Source organism: Nyctereutes procyonoides, unplaced genomic scaffold (assembly GCF_905146905.1).
Source record: "Nyctereutes procyonoides isolate TBG_1078 unplaced genomic scaffold, NYPRO_anot_genome, whole genome shotgun sequence".
Lineage (NCBI taxonomy): Eukaryota > Metazoa > Chordata > Mammalia > Carnivora > Canidae > Nyctereutes > Nyctereutes procyonoides.
The window spans coordinates 18,625,506-18,641,822 of record NW_026575120.1 but is presented as its reverse complement, the minus strand read 5'-3'; the positions used below and the strand labels follow the sequence as shown (position 1 = coordinate 18,641,822).

Below are 16,317 nucleotides of genomic sequence, written 5' to 3'. Positions count from 1 at the left end.
GCCATTCTTCTTTCCTTTTGTCCTTTTCCTCTTCCAGAAGATGTGTTTACACTGTCCCTTTAAATCAGTATGACTTTTAAATAAGTCTGTCTCTATAAATTATGTACCTGGCCTTTATACTGTGTCTCCTGCAAAGGGCACCAGTCTCTTATAAATTCAGTGCCTCTATGTTTTTATGGTGTCTGGTCCTTTAAGATGATGTACTTAACTATGAAATTTTCCCCCTGCAGTTTGTGGTCTAATATTTTATTTTTTATTTTATGGGGGGAGGAGAGGCAGAGGGAAAGGGAGAACAGGAATCCCAAGCAGGCTCCATGCTGGGCATGAGTCTCAGTCTCACAACCCTGAGATCACGACCTAAGCTGAAACCAAGAGTCAGACGCTAAACTGACCATGCCACCCACCCAGGCGGCCCTGAGGGTGTTACTTTGATAGAATTTTTTCTAGATATAAACATCCTCCTTGGTCTGCAGGTACCCACAAGTCCTAACACTACATTTTTTTACCATTAAAAGATAGTTGTTGAATTTTTAAAAGTTAGACTTTGATGCATGGTCTTTTACCTGAATGTTTCTTCTTGGAGTTGTTCCAGTTGAGTCTGGAGCTGCAGATGCCTTCTTCCTGCAGGACTGTTGGGATCTTCTATAGAATCAGACTGATTAAGTCTTTCCATTAATACTTGATTCTCTGCCAAGAGACTACTTTTCTCCTCCTGCAATGCTGCAACCTGTAAGAGTATAGGAAGACAACAACTATTTCTTCCAATTACACTGGCATCAGCATAATCACTTGTAAGTGACCATTATGAATTAAATCTGGTTTTAATCAACTTCTACTTAAAACATGTACATTATTTTGGAATACTGCACAAGCAAAGCAATATGTAAGAGTAAGCAAAATTCCTTCTTTATATTTAAAAAGACAGTTCGCCAAATAATATATGTAAATGGCAACTAGGCACACCAAAAGATACTCATGATTCATCATTAAAGAAATGCAAATTAAAGCCACAATGTTACACCAGTACACTTCTACTAGAATGGCTCAAATAAAAAATACCCACTTTAAAAAACAAAACAAAAAAACCAATGTACCAAGTGTTGACAAAGATGTAGAACAGATGGAAGTCTCAGACGTCTCTGGTGAGAATATAAAATGTTTCAAGCACTTTGGAAAACAGCTTTGCATTTTTCAAAAAAATTAAACATGTAACTACCACATGACCCAGCCAGTATTTACTTACTCAAGAAAAATAAAAGTACATGCCCAAACAAAATTTTTTTAAAGATTTATTTATCTATTTATTCATGAGAAACACGGGGGGGGGGGGGCAGAGAGAGACACAGGTAGAGGGTGAAGCAGGTTCCACACAGGAAGCCTGATGCAGGACTCAATCCCGGGTCTCCAGGATGATGTCCTAGGCTGAAGGCAGGCGCTAAACTGCTGAGCCACCCAGGTGTCCCATCCATAAACAATGTTAACAGCAGTTTTGTTTGTAATAGAGAAAAACTATAAACAACACAAATGTTCATCAACAGGTGAATGGATAAATTCTAGAATATTCACACAATGGAATACTATTTGGCAATAAAAAAGAATTAATTACTGCTACTGTCAACACGAATGAATCACAAAATAATAGAAGAAGTCAGACAAAAAAAAAGTACATATATAGTGTATGATTCTTTTTATATGCAATTCTAGAAGATACGAACTAATCTACATTGACAAAGCAGAGCTGGGGACCTGAGAGGGAATACATTAAAGAATCATGAGAAAATTTGAGGGTGATGGGTTCATTATATTAATTGTGATAAAGTTTTCACACATTCATACATCTGTCAACATGCATCAAAATTGTATACTTAAAATATGAAGTTTATTGTATGTTAATTATATCTCAAAGCTGTAAAAACAAAAGTTAACTGCCATTTCTAATTCTCACTAATTCTAATTCCAATGCCCCACTTTTTCTTGAATTCATTCTAGTTGGGCTATTGGCTCTATCATTCCACAGAACTGCTAACCAGGAGCACTACTGACACTTTCATGTCACTGTGAACAATCAACCTTTGACACAACTGATCACATACTCCTTGACGCAGTTTCTCATTTGGCTGCCAGGACAAATGACAAAGAATGACAAATGACTCTCCTGGTTTCTGTACCAATCTACCAGGCTTCTCTTTCTCCTTAGTTCCTTTTATTTCTCTGTCATTTGAGTGCTGTACAGCTTTTCCTCTCTACATACAGTGATGGCTTCCAGTTTCATGGCTGTAAATATCATCTTTTCAGTAACAGCTCGCACATTTCTATTTCTAGTCTGGAATCCTACACTGGTATCATTTCCACTTGGATGTCTAACAGGCATCTCAAATTTAAATTGTCCAAGGGGAGCTCTTAATTACAGCTCACTTCCCAGTCCTTCCAGTCTTTCCCATTTCAGTGAAAAGTAATTCTATCATTCCAGTTCCTCAGTCATAATCCTTAACATCTTTACCTGGTATCCATAACCAATCTGTCAGAAAATATCATTGGCTCTACCTTCACACATATTTTGACTTTTTATCAACCCTAAATTCTTTTTTTTTTAAGATTTTATTTTTTTATTCATGAGAGACAGAGAGAGAGGGGGGCAGAGACAGAGGCAGAAGGAGAAGCAGGCTCCATGCAGGGAACCCGATACGGGACTCCAGGATCACACCCTAGGCCTAAGGCAGGCGCTAAACTGCTGAGCCACCCAGGCATCCCAATTTGGTAACTTTTGAATGTGTTCTGACTGTTCCACCAACCAGCTGTTCCTTCCCCCACTACCCAGTCTCTCTCCTCAGGCCTCCCTATTGCCTAAGACACAATATTGATTATTAGGCCAATTAATAGCCCTACCATGCCCTGTAAATGTTCAAGTGAATGGTCATTCATCTCTCATTTTAAATCAAAAGCTAGAAATGATTAAGCTTAGTAAGGAAGGCATGTAGAAAGCTGAGAGAGGCGGAAAGCTAGGCTCCTTGTACTAGTTTAGACAAATTGTGAATGCAAAGGAAAAGTTCTTGAAGGAAAGTAAAAGTTTAAGGCTACTCCAGAGAACACACAAATGATAAGAGAGTGATATGGCCTTACCGCTAATACGGAGAAAATCAAAGCAGCCACAGCATTCCCGTCAGCCAAAGCCTAATCTAAAGCAAGGCCCTAACTCCCTTCAATTTTCTGAGGGCTGAGACAGGTGGGGAAGCTGCAGAAGAAAAGTCTGAAGCTAGCAGTGGTTCGTTCTGGAGGTTAAAGGAAAGAAATAATCTTCCTAACAGAGAAGTGCAAGATGAATAAAGCAAGTACTGATATAGAAGGGGCATAAAGTTATCCAGGAAATTAAGGAGTTAAGATAATTTATGAAGGTGGTTATACTAAACAGATTTTCAATGTATATTAAACAGCTTTATTTTGGAAGAGATACTGTCTAGGACTTTCACAGCTACAGAGGATAAGTCAATACTTGTCTTCAAAGCTTCAAAGGAGGGGATCCCTGGGTGGCTCGGCGGTTTAGCGCCTGCCTTTGGCCCAGGGCATGATCTTGGAGTCCCAGCATCAAGTCCCACGTCGGGCTCCCTGCATGGAGCCTGCTTCTCCCTCCTCCTGTGTCTCTGTGTCTCTGCCTCTCTCTCTCTCTCTCTCTCTCTCTCTCTCTCTCTCTCTCTCGTTCTCTATCATAAATAAATAAATCTAAAAAAAAAAAAAAGCTTCAAAGGACAGGTCAAATCTCTTGTTAGGGGTTAATGAACCTGGTGATTTTAAGTTGAAGCCAGTGCTCATTTGTCATTCTGAAAATCCGAGGCCCTTAAGAATTATGCTAAATCTACCCTGCCTGTGCTCTCTCAATGGAACCACAAACTCTGGGTGATAACACATCTGTTTACAACATGGTTTACTAAATATTTTAAGCCCACTGCTGAGACTTACTGCTCAGAAAAAAAAGAGGACTTTAAAGATATTATTGCTCATTGACAATACACCTGGTCACCCAAGAGCTCTGACGGAGATGTACAATGAGATTAATGTTTTCAAGCCTGCTAACACAATATCCATTCTGTAGCCAATGGGTCAAGGAGTAATTTTGACTTTCAGGTCTTGTTATTTAAGAAACACATTTAGTAAGGCTATAGCTATCAGACATTGATTCTTCTGATGCATCCGGATAAAAAAAACTGAAAACTTTTGGACAGGGTTCACCATTCCAGATAGCAGTAAGAACATTCACAATTCATGCGAAGAGTTAAAAAAAATCAATACTAACAGAAGTTTGAAAGACACTGATTCCAATCCTTATGAAGATTATGCAGGTGTGGTGGAAATAGCAAGAAAACTAGAAGCCAAGACAGAAAATGTGACTGAATTGTTGTAATCTCATGATAAACTCCAATAAATGAGGAGTTGCTTGTTATGGATGAGCCAAGAAAGTGGTTTCTTGAGACAGCATCTACTCATGGTGGAGATGCTGTAAACATTGTTGAAATGATGATAAAGGATTTAAGAATACCAGATAAATAGTTGATAAAGCAGCAGCAGGGTCTGAAAAGACTGATTCCAAGTTTGAAAGAAGTTCTACTGTGGCTAAAATGCTATCAAACAGCACCACATGCTGTAGAGAGACAATTCTTAAAAGGAAGAGTTGATAGGTACAGCGAACTTCATTATTGTTTTATTTTAAGAAATTGCTACAGCTATCCCAACCTTCAGCAACCACCATTCTGATCAGTCAATAGCCATTGACACTGAGGCAAGACCCTCCACCAGCAAAAAGATGATGACTCGCTGAAAGCTAAGATGATGGTTAATAATTTTAAAATTATTTTAGTAATTTATTTTTAAATTAAGGTGTACATATTTGAGGGAAAAATATATATACATTTGTTTTATACATAATACTATTGCATAGTTAACAGACTACTGTGAAGTGTAAATACAACTATATAAAAGTTGCCAGTGTTATATGCACTGGGAAACCTAAAAATTCATCTGACTCGCTTTATTGCAGTGGTATGGAACCAAATCCATAATAAGTCTATGGTATGCCTGTAATGAAGAGTAATATGCAAAGAAAAAAATAATAATAATAAAAAAAATCAGACAAGAAAAAGGGGCTTATAATAAAAAGTTACAGTATTCTGTTGAGTTTTTCTACTTCTAAGAGACAACTAATTTTCACTGTTCCCAATTTTACTGTTTTTGGTTGTTAGTTTACATCTCTAAATGTTTTACACCACCATTCTTGATTTATCAACCTCAGACATTATCTAGTGACTCCTCTGATAGGTTAAATTATGGCAACTTGTGCCATTCTTCCTTTCCATAAATGCAATTATATCACTATTCTTGTCACCTTCACTGGTCACTTCTGCTGTCTTAAACAGATACCTATTGACTCTCTTTACTCAATGCCCCACCAGTTCATTCATTCTCTCAAATATTCATTGTGTGCCTGCTATATGGACCATAGAGTACATGACCATAATAAATAACAAATCAGGTGATTCTGAGCTGAGACTGGAGGCTTAGGTGGAGCCAGCATGTAATGGATGTTGTGCCACAGAAGTAGTTCTTGACTCCCTTTTGGTAAGACAATAACATTAGTGACTGACCCTACCTTTCCCTCATGTCCCTTGCCCTAGTCTACTGCTATCATTTTTACCTTTACTTTTGCAATTTTACATTTCTCTGTAGGACAATTCTAAATTGTGTGTTACTACTGTTTTCTGCAGAGCTAAGTGTATCATAAGGCAACACCTTCCCTTCTTGTAACTTCTCTGCAACCCTGCCATTCACTTTGCAATCTGTCTATACCAGGGATTGGTAAACTCTTCTGTAAAGAATCGAACAGTGAATATTTTAGGCTTTGAGAGCTATAGGTCTCTTTGGCAAGTACTTAACTCTGTCACTACAGCATAAAAGCAGTCACAGAGAATACGTGAAAAAGCAGGGCTGTGCTCCAATAAAAACTACCTACAAAAACAGATGGCAAGCTGGTTTGCCAATCCTAATGTATAACTTTATACATTATTTTTTATAACTAGGATATAGATATTATCTATGATAATCAGCTCTTAGTATTATTACTAATCTTAGCGTTTGTGTATAGCTTTTTATTTTTTAAGGTTTTATTTATTTATTCATGAGAGAGAGAGAGAGAGACAGAGAGAGAGAGACACAGGCAGAGAGAGAAGCAGGCTCCATGCAGAGAGCCTGATGCGGGACTCGATCTCACGACTCCAGGATCATGCCCTGGCCAAAAGGCAGGCGCTAAACTGCTGAGCCACCCAGGGATCCCCAGTGTTTGTGTATATAGTTAAGTTCTAAAATTTCAAAAAACAAATTAACAGCATTTAACATTGTTAACTAGATAAATATCATTTACTATATGACCCAGCAAGTGTGCTACAATTACACTTCTTCCTATGTGCATCCAAAGCAGTGACCAACACCTGTGCCTTTCAAAGGAAAATGCTTCTCTTATAAAATATTATGAACTCTGTGTATTCATGACCCAGCTTTAACAAGTATCAAAACATGGCCAATTATATCTTATTTGTACCTCTCTGTCCATGTGCCCGACCTCCTTTATTTTGAGGTAAATCTCAAATAATTTTTTACTTATTTTCTTTTTATTTGTGAGATTTCTTAAACTCTAACTATTCTGTTACATTTTTTACTTTAACAATTCTATTTTTAAATTACTTAAGTGTCTGATTTCTGATTTTTTTTTTTTTTACTTTTTAAATAGCATCATGTCCTAGATGGAATTTCTTTACTAATTTCACTGAGGGTATTAAACAGATTTAAAAAAGATTACTATGTGCTACTACCCCAAATTTCTCCACTTCCTCCAGGACTACTTTCCAAGCCTATCTTGATCCTTTTCTTTTGGAATGCACTTTTAAGAGGTAGTCAAAGCAAGGGTAACCATAAACTATGCATTCAAAGGCTTCCCCTTAGGGCTTATTTAAAAAAGCTGGCCTTTAAGTAAATTAGAGTGTAAGTCAGGGCTTTAAAAAAATCTCCTCCACCCCTCTCTAAAGCTAGCACAGATATCCCTACTTTCTCTTTTTGTATTCTTGTACTATTTTGATTCATTTATTATAAATTTAATGGGGTTGCAGGGAGGAAAGAAAATATATTTGATGAGTCTACTATCTCTAACCAAAAATCTGCCCCCTCTCCCCCTTTAAGACTCTTTAATTTGTGTTGCATTACAGCCATTTGGTGTTGCTTATAGGGTACATTTCAAATAGGTGGTACACAGAAATGATCTCTTACCTGCATATCCAGTTCATGGCATCTTTGAGCAATTTCTTCCTTTGCTGACAAAGCTTCATTCAGTTCCTCTGTAGTCTTCTTCAACTAGTTAGAAACAAAGAGATACAATAAACATTTCAATATGAAGAAGCAACAATAATTATATAGGCACAATAAAGAATTAAAACACTCCTCCCATTTCTTTCTGAGGGGCTGGGAGAAATGGAGAACTCTTCTGAAGATTCAAAAGCAGCCATTTCTAACTTTGAATATCTTCTAGTCCTAAGTCTTGTCTTTTCTGTACTCTGTATCTGGTTCTTTGCTCTTATCAAGTTTTCTTACACTTTCCTATCTAGGTTACATGATTCTTAGTAATAATGATTCTGTAATAACTGAGAAATTTTCCCTTGATAAAATATATATGTGCTAGAGAATAGGGGTTTCAATGTTGAACTATATAGCTAAAGTATTTCAACACAAGTTCTTCAGTCATATTAAACTTTTATGTTAATTTGTATAACAGTTTTAAAAATATTTTTATTATTCTAATTCTCGACACAAACCAAACATTTGAGTTGTGTCCCATTATTATATAAACTCTAAGTTAGCAAAGCATGAACAAATTAAAATTGATTAGTTAATTTTAAGAAAAAGAAAAAAGAAAAAAATTTAAAAATATTAGCTTTTCCTTTCCTGTGACCAAACCTCTGTGTAATAAAGATATAAACAAATTCATAAAAGGTAACAACTCTAAAATCTAACATCACAAAGTAAAGGAAGCAAATTACAACTCGGGTTAAAATTATATCATACCCAAAGATTTTCCTACAAAAAACCATTAAGAAACCATTGAGAAGAAATGAGGATAACATGAAGATTTCTGTTCATGCTTTGGAACAGATGTCCCAGACAACTGAAACATAGAAACTGACAAGGTAAGCCGCAGTATTTTATTGATAAGCAGTAATTAAAATTACAAAATAACTTTTTGGTTAAAACTACAAGAATAAACTCCAGAGTTCCTTTAAAAATATAGTAGTTTCCTTAGTTCATTTAAATATCTACTGATTGTTCAATTTTTCACAAAGATGAAGGTGGAGGATACATCTGCAATGGAAGACTCATGTGAAATAAAAGGTATTTTGTGTTATAAGTAAATCATAAGATTAAAATGCATGCCACTTTCCAGGAATGCATCTGTTGTCTTAATGGGGCATACAGAAAGATATCACCAATGGAGAAAGAAAAATGATTAGAGAATATGAATTACAAGGACTTAAATTTAAAGTGGGTCATGCAATATTTTAATTATAAATTTAATTACAGATGTGTAATGTCCACTACTAAAGTAGCTAAAGTCTTGAATTTATGTAAAAAACAAAACAAAAAGACTTAAACCAGTATATTCTATAAGCAATTTCATCTGAAACATTCTTTTCATTAACATCTCAAGTTTATCCCTTTCAATGAACTCTGCATGGACAAAAACAATGCAAAATTAGATACCTGGCGATCAAGGTCAACATAGGCATCATTTCCAGCAGAGACAGGCGATTCCTTACTCATCAGCTGAAATTAAGATTTAAATGATATAACTATGAGGCAAAAAAGACATCATATAAAATATACCTGTACAACACAAACACCTGGCCATCACAGAATTCTAAAAATTAAAATGAAAACACAAATGTAAAAGGAACATTTTCCTATACATTGAAACTTTTGTTTGAAATAATTTTCATCCCAGGATAATGCCTTCATTCAAAATTACAGGTCTAAATTCTGGTGCTCATTTTCACTGTAAATGCAGTCGTAAGAATCAAGACAAATCTTTAAGTTTAAAAAGTGGCTAAATATTTTAAAGCTGACTGTTCAGACAAAAAACAAAATGAAACAAAACCAAACCAAAAAACCCAGCAACACTCAAGTAACTGTATCTAAAGAATAAATATGGGCAACATCAGTATTAGCCAAAACGAACTGGCTAATGTTTATTAACACACACACACACACACACACACACACACACACACACACACACACCTATGTCTTAGTCTCTCTCACCCTTGTGTTGCAGAGAGAGGATCCATAACGTGTGAGGGGCTGGGGGTGAAAGGGATAAAATTCTGATTGTGACAAATATCAGGGGCAGACTCAAATGGTCCCATTTTTCTACAGTTTCCTTATGTTCTATCTAAAGGACAAAAGAAAGGGGGACAATCAGAAATGTGGGGATGCACTGTTGAGAGATCTTGTAATTTCAGCCTCTGGTACTACTCTAATTAGGAAAAAAAACTCTCAGGAAGAGTTAAAAAAAAATACTCGCTTCAATGTTTATGCTTTTCTTGTGACAATGCTAATTGAAAGATTTTTAAGACTTCTTTCAGTTGAAAAAATCCCATTGTAAAGAACATAACTCATAAAAAGTATAAAGAAAAAATCCATTTTTCTACCATCTAGAAACAATCACCTTTATAATTCTGAAATATTTAAGCAGCTACCAACCATTGGTGTAGCACAAGTCAAGTGAGAAGACAAACATAATGTGATGTAGACTGTTTTAGAATCCTCAGAGAGGCAGTATCCAATCAGAGGCAGGTGGTAGAAAGACTAGTTTTTTTTTCCCCAGTCTTTTTCCTTTTCCCATTGTTACAGTTAAGTCCTCATCATAACACAGCAACAATTCTGAATAAAAACCTAGGTGTCCTACCCTCTGAATACAACCTCTTCCCAACCCTGGTCTCTGATGCAATTATGTTTAGTTTATGTGCTCCTCAATTTGAGGTTTCCAAGACCTATATTACCCTCCTTTCTCCTGGGCTTCTAGTCAGAACACATCATTCTAATACTTACTTTCTTCTTTACTCTGCTTAGACTTTAGAGTAAACATTATTGCTTGCCTGCTCATATTTACTCCTCCTCCTCCTGCTAACATCATCATCTTTCTGGGACTCATCCTCCTCTCCTGCTTTAGCTTCCATGGTTCTTCATTTAACCAACCACTTTCTAGCCTAGATTTTTCAGTCTATTATGTTGATGACCTATGTCAACATCATCAATTTTCTTTTTTAAGATTTTATTTATTTATTCATGAGAGACAAAGAGAGAGGCAGAGACACAGGCAGAGGGAGAAGCAGGCTCCATGCAGGGAGCCTGATGTGGGACTCGATCCCGGGACACCCGGTTCAAGCCCTGGGCTCAACAGCTAGGCCACCCAGGCGTCCCCAGTTTCCAGTTTCAAATGGGCCCTTAAAGTTTTCCTGAAAGTACAGTTATGCTTCCCCAGTCAGCGGTCTCTTCATCCCTTTTAAAGACTATTCTAACCCTAGCTTAAGGGAAGGCTTCTCAAAGAAGGTGACATCTTGACTTTAAAAGGGATGAAGAAACCTTTCTTGCTTACTTCTTGAGTCTCCACATTCATCAGAAAACCTTATCTCCAAATAAGAATTTCCTATGTCTCAATCCACAAAATTGGCAACATTCATGCCCATCCTTTCTTTTTTCAATATTCTTGTAACTAACACAAGTGCTATTCTTCCCATTGAAGGCTAATCCCTCCACATGTGCTCCCTAATCGAGTCTCCTCCAGCTTCATAAGATATCTGTTATAAAAAATATGGACAGATGTGTCTACGTGGCACAGTCAGCTGAATGTCTAACTCTTGGTTGTCAGTTGTAGTCATGATGTCAGGGACATGGAATTGAGCTCCAGGTTGGTCTCCACACTCAGCAGTCTGCTTGAGTTTTTCTCTCTCCCTATGCCCCTCCTGCCTATGAGCTTTCTAAAATAAATTAATAGATTTTTTTTTAAAGGACAATAACAAGGGTTGACAAAGAGGTGGAAAAAGCAGAATCCTAATACACTGCTGGTAGGAATGTAAAATGCTGCAGGATCTGTGAAAAACAAGCCGGTACTTCCTCAAAAAGTTAAACACAGAATTACAGAGAAATTCAATTTCAATATGCTCGGAAGAATTAATAACAGGTGTTAAAAAGAACAAACATATACTAACATTCACCACAGCATTATTCACAATAGCCAAAAGGTAGGAACAACCCAAATGTTTCTCAACTGATGAACAGATAAAAATGTTGCACATCCATACAATGGATTATTCAGCCGTAAAAAGGAACATGTATTTATACATGCTACAGACTAACCTTGAAAATACTATGCTAAAAGAACAAAGACACAGAAGGCCACATATCATATGATTCCATTTATTTGAAATATCTAGAATAGAGAAATTCATAGAGATATAAAGTAGATTACTGGTTGACAAGAGCTGAAGCAAGGAGGAAATGAGAACTGCCTATGTAATGAGTGTGCAGGATTTTCCTTTGTGGTGATGGAAAAAGTTCTGGAACAAGATAGTGATAATGTTTGCACAACATTAGGAATATATTAAATGTCACTAATGGCAGATTTTTGTTATGTGTACTTTACCACAGTAAAAAAAAAGTCAGTACTATCTGAATAAATATAAATAGAATGTGCCCTAAAAAAAAGAGAGAGAGAGAGAGACTACCATTTTACAGAAGCCTTTCTTACTTCCATTATTCTATCCAGCTACCCTCCTTTCCCCCCTCCCCCCAGGTCCAAACAGTCACCAAGCCTATTGATTCAAGCTCTTATAATTTTCCAATCTGTCCACCTGCCTCCACCCTGACTGCCATAACCTAGTTCAAGCTTCCATCATTCTTCCAAGGAGATGGATAATTCCTTGGATAGACCTTGGATAACTACCAAGGTCTCCTAACTGCTCTCCCTTTTTCTAGCCCAGTTTCCCTTCAAACCATTCCCATCAAATGGATTTTCTTAAATACAGATTTTATTTTTATTTATTTTTAAAGATTTTATTTATTTATTCATGAGACACACACACAGAGAGAGAGAGAGAGAGAGAGAGAGAGAGAGAGAGAGAGAGAGAGAGAGGCAGAGACACAGGCAGAGGGAGAAGCAGGCTCCATGCAGGGAGCCTGATGTGGGACTCCATCCCAGGTCTCCAGGATCACACCCTAGCCTGAAGATGGCAATAAACCGCTGAGCCACCGGGGGCTGCCCTTAAATACATATTTTAATTCTATTTTCTCCTTAAAATCTACTCACTGATTTCCACGATCCCAACTCTCTCATGAAACTGATTAGTATTCTAATGATCTAGGTCTCTCATTCCATTTCTAAGCACTTCCCACCACGTTTGCTACAGGGGTTCTTCTTTTCAGTACATCCAACATTCCATGTAGGTCTTGCTTTCTCTTGCCTCCTGGGCTTTAGAAGAATTTTTGCCCCTTACTTACCTCATCTCATCCTTCCATGCTCAGTCAAGATGTCACCTTCTTTGAGAAGCCTTCCCTTAAGTCCTCAAACTGAGTTAGCTACTCCTTTGAGGTCCTAATATTTTTCCCATCATGGTACTTTTCATTTGAAATGCTTTGACTGTATTTGCTTGGTTAGCCATTTTTCCCATGAGATTTAGACTCTGGGGGGGCAAGAGACCATGTCTTTTTTTTTTTTTTTCATAATTGTTACCTGAATGCCTACTACAGCTCCTGGTGCATATTAGGTGTTTGATGGTATGTGCTAATTAAGTAAAAGGAATATGCACATAAAAGACATATAATCTATTCTTAAAACCTATTTGTAGGTACAGTTTAATATTACTTTGTTCACTTGACATTTTGAATGTTCTCCCTTGTCATAAGATATTTTATCTCTTGAAAGATTTATTTAAGGGACTGAAAGTGAGTGGATGCGGGAGGCGGGGAGGTGGGCAGCGGGCAGCAAAGGGAGAGAGTCTTAAGCAGACTCCACACTGAGCACAGAGTCCCCACAAGGGGCAGATCTCGTGACCCTGAGATCATGACCTGAGACAAAACCAAGAGTCAGAAGTTCAACTGACTTATGGGCCTGGTGCCCCAGAAGATACTTTTTTTTTAAACAAATTTTTTTTATCAGCTATGTAATATTCCATGAGATGGAGGTACCCTAATTTAAACACTTGCTTACCAATGGATGAATATTATTGTCGTATTTCTATTAATATAAAATAGTTTGGGGAGGGCCTAACTGGCTCAGTCAGAAGAACATGTTGTTCTTGATCTTGGGGTTGTGAATTCAAGCCCCACACTGGATGCAGAGATTAACTTGAACTTTTTTTTAAATTAATTTTTTAAAAAAATTTTATTTATTCATTCACGAGAGACAAACCAGCAGAGACAGGTAGAGGCAGAAGCAGGCTCCTTATGGGAGCCTGATGTGGGACTTGATCCCAAGATTCCAGTGTCACAACCTGAGCCAAAGGCAGACACTCAACCACTGAGCCACACAGGTGTCCCAAACAAACTTAAAAAAAAAAATTATATAAAATAGTTTGATAAGCACTGTAGTGCCCAATCTTGGTCTGAATTTCTAAATAATTCTTTGGGCTAAATTCATAGAATTAAAAATCATTTGGTCACAGATTTTAATTTTAAAAATATTTCTGATTAGAGATACGAACCTGTAATTATAGAAAAATCAACAAATAGAGAAAAAAGCTTAGAACAGCCAATCATTTGGCGATAGTTAATGTTCTGCCATTTTCACTCATCTTAATTTTTCTTTAAGATTTTTAATTTATTTATTCATGACAGACACAGAGAGAGAAAGAGGCAGACACACAGGCAGAGGAAGAAGCAGGCTCCATGCAGGGAGCCCAACGTGGGACTGGATCCCAGGTCTCAGGATCACACCCTGGGCTGAAGGCGGTGCTAAACCGCTGAGCCACCAGGGCTGCACTCATCTTAATTTCTAACAGAAATGGGATTATACTGCTCATGTGCTGTTTCTCTCTATATAAGCCTTACCCGTGCTGTCATATATTTTTTAAAAATATACTTTAATGCTACCTAGTATGCCAATATATTAATCTGCCATAATTTATTTATCTGTGCTCCTATTGCTGGGCAGTCATGATGTTTCTAATATTAGAATATTCAATATTAGAAAATAATGTTGAAATAAACAATCTTGAGGCAATATTGCACAATGGTTCTGGGCATGGGCTCTGAATTCAGACTGCTTAGATCTGAGTTCTAACTCTGCCAATACTTGTGTAGACTTGTGGTTACTCACAGTCTATGCTTCAGTTTCCCCTTTTATAAAATCAGGTTACAATAATAGTATATACCTCAAAATATTACAATTAATTTTTCATTTTTTTATTTTGGTAAAGTATATAGAACTGAAATTTGCCATTTTAACAATTTTATGTCTACACTCCAGTAGCATTGATTATAATTCTAGTGAATTTTAAGTGTGTTAATGTGTTTAGTAAGTAACCAGCACTACCGAGCACATAGTAGGTACAAAATAAATGTGTGCTATTACTATTATTATCTATCTCTGTATTTCAGTTATCCTTATAGGATAAATTCCTAAAAACAGAATTACAAGGTCAATTATAATAAGGCAGAACTCTTAGTGGCCCCTTACTATTTTTCCTATTTTTCCTTAGTAACAGACTGGAGTTTTGGCTGGTTTTGCAACTACCTGGAATAAAGGCCACATCCCCCCCAATTCCCTGTGTGGTTATGTGAGTGATATCAGGCAAACAGGAGAATTGCTGAAAGTTTATTTAGAGGAAAACTTGGAACTTCATTCCTTCCTGATGGCTGGAAATGTGAATGTGATAGGTGGAATTTGAGAAGCCAGAGCTGAACCACTAAATGGGAAACACGTATTAAGGATGGCAGACACAGGGATCCCTGGGTGGCGCAGCAGTTTGGCGCCTGCCTTTGGCCTGGGGCGCGATCCTGGAGACCCGGGATCGAATCCCACGTCGGGCTCCCGGTGCATGGAGCCTGCTTCTCCCTCTGCCTCTCTCTCTCTCTCTCTGTGTGTGTGTGACTATCATAAATAAATAAAAATTAAAAAAAAAAAAAGGATGGCAGACAAAAAGAAACAAGAAAGCTGGGTCTCTGACGACTACAGAGCAGAACCCAGGGCCACTTAAGAGCAAATAAACCTCTATCTTGCTTGAGAGATTGTCATTTTGATATTTTAACACTTATGACCTAGTATCTTATATGATATCAAAGAGTGTATTTTTAAAAAGATGTACCAGTTTATCTTCCTACCATCAGAGCTGAATGATAAACTGATTGTCTTTTAAAAGCTTTGCTTTTTTGAAAGGTCCTGTGTAGTAAGGAATTTGGCTGGCCTGCGTCCCCTTATTGGCAAGCAGCCTCTCAATCTCTGGAATTTCCTTACTGATAAGAGTATCTTTGTTATTTGTGGGCCCCTGGGTACTTTAAGCTAAAAAACTGGATGACTCAAATTGGAGTCTGGTCGTGCCAGAAAAATCAGCAATGTGTCAGAAGACTGGGTCTTTGAGCCACCTGACAGTCAGCATGACTTCTGTGGGGAAGGAGAGCTAGATACTGTGTTCAATCCCATGGTCAAGGATGCAATCAATCATACCCACATAATAAAACCCCAATAAAAATTCTAGACATGAAAACTCAGGTGAGCCTCCCTGGTTGGCAGTACTTTGGGAACTGCCACACATAATGTGCTGGGAGAGTGATAGGTCTTGATTCCACGGAGGGGGGAACAACATAAGCCTTGTATCTGGGACCTCTTAGACCTCACTCTATGCATTTTTGGGACAGAGGGAGTTGGTTCTGGTTTGTATTCTTTTACTATAATAATAATACTTTCATCATATTCCCGAGTTCTGTGAATAGAATCCTGAGAGAGTAGTGAGAACCCCTGGATTTACAGTCAGGTGGTCAGATATTTTAAAAAACACAACTTTAATTTGCACTTAGCATTCTTCATGTTGTCTGTTGTATTTTTTCCTCTGCCAGTTGCACGTTCAAATCCTTGTTTTCTAGTACCCCTAAGAGTTTGTTCTGTTACTTTTATGATTAAAAACATTCTCTCATCCTGAGACCAACGGGTTATTAACCCACATTTTATTTTTAGTTTCATGTCTTACACTTAATGGAGTTCAAGACATGCTACCCCAAAGTATGGTAGGTACCCTG

General features: G+C 37.3%; 1 protein-coding gene across 2 annotated transcripts in view; it reads right to left on the bottom strand.

Annotated features, from left to right (window-relative positions):
- The window catches only part of HOOK3 (hook microtubule tethering protein 3), a 112,540-nt gene that overhangs the window by 54,465 nt on the left and 41,758 nt on the right, over positions 1–16,317 (bottom strand). For both annotated transcript variants that reach the window (XM_055335221.1, XM_055335222.1), the window contains exons 7-9: positions 8,791–8,853; positions 7,306–7,389; positions 564–727 (exon numbers count right to left, since the gene is read on the bottom strand). In XM_055335221.1, the coding sequence (XP_055191196.1) occupies positions 564–727; positions 7,306–7,389; positions 8,791–8,853 (311 nt within the window). The remainder of the gene's footprint in view (positions 1–563; positions 728–7,305; positions 7,390–8,790; positions 8,854–16,317) is intronic.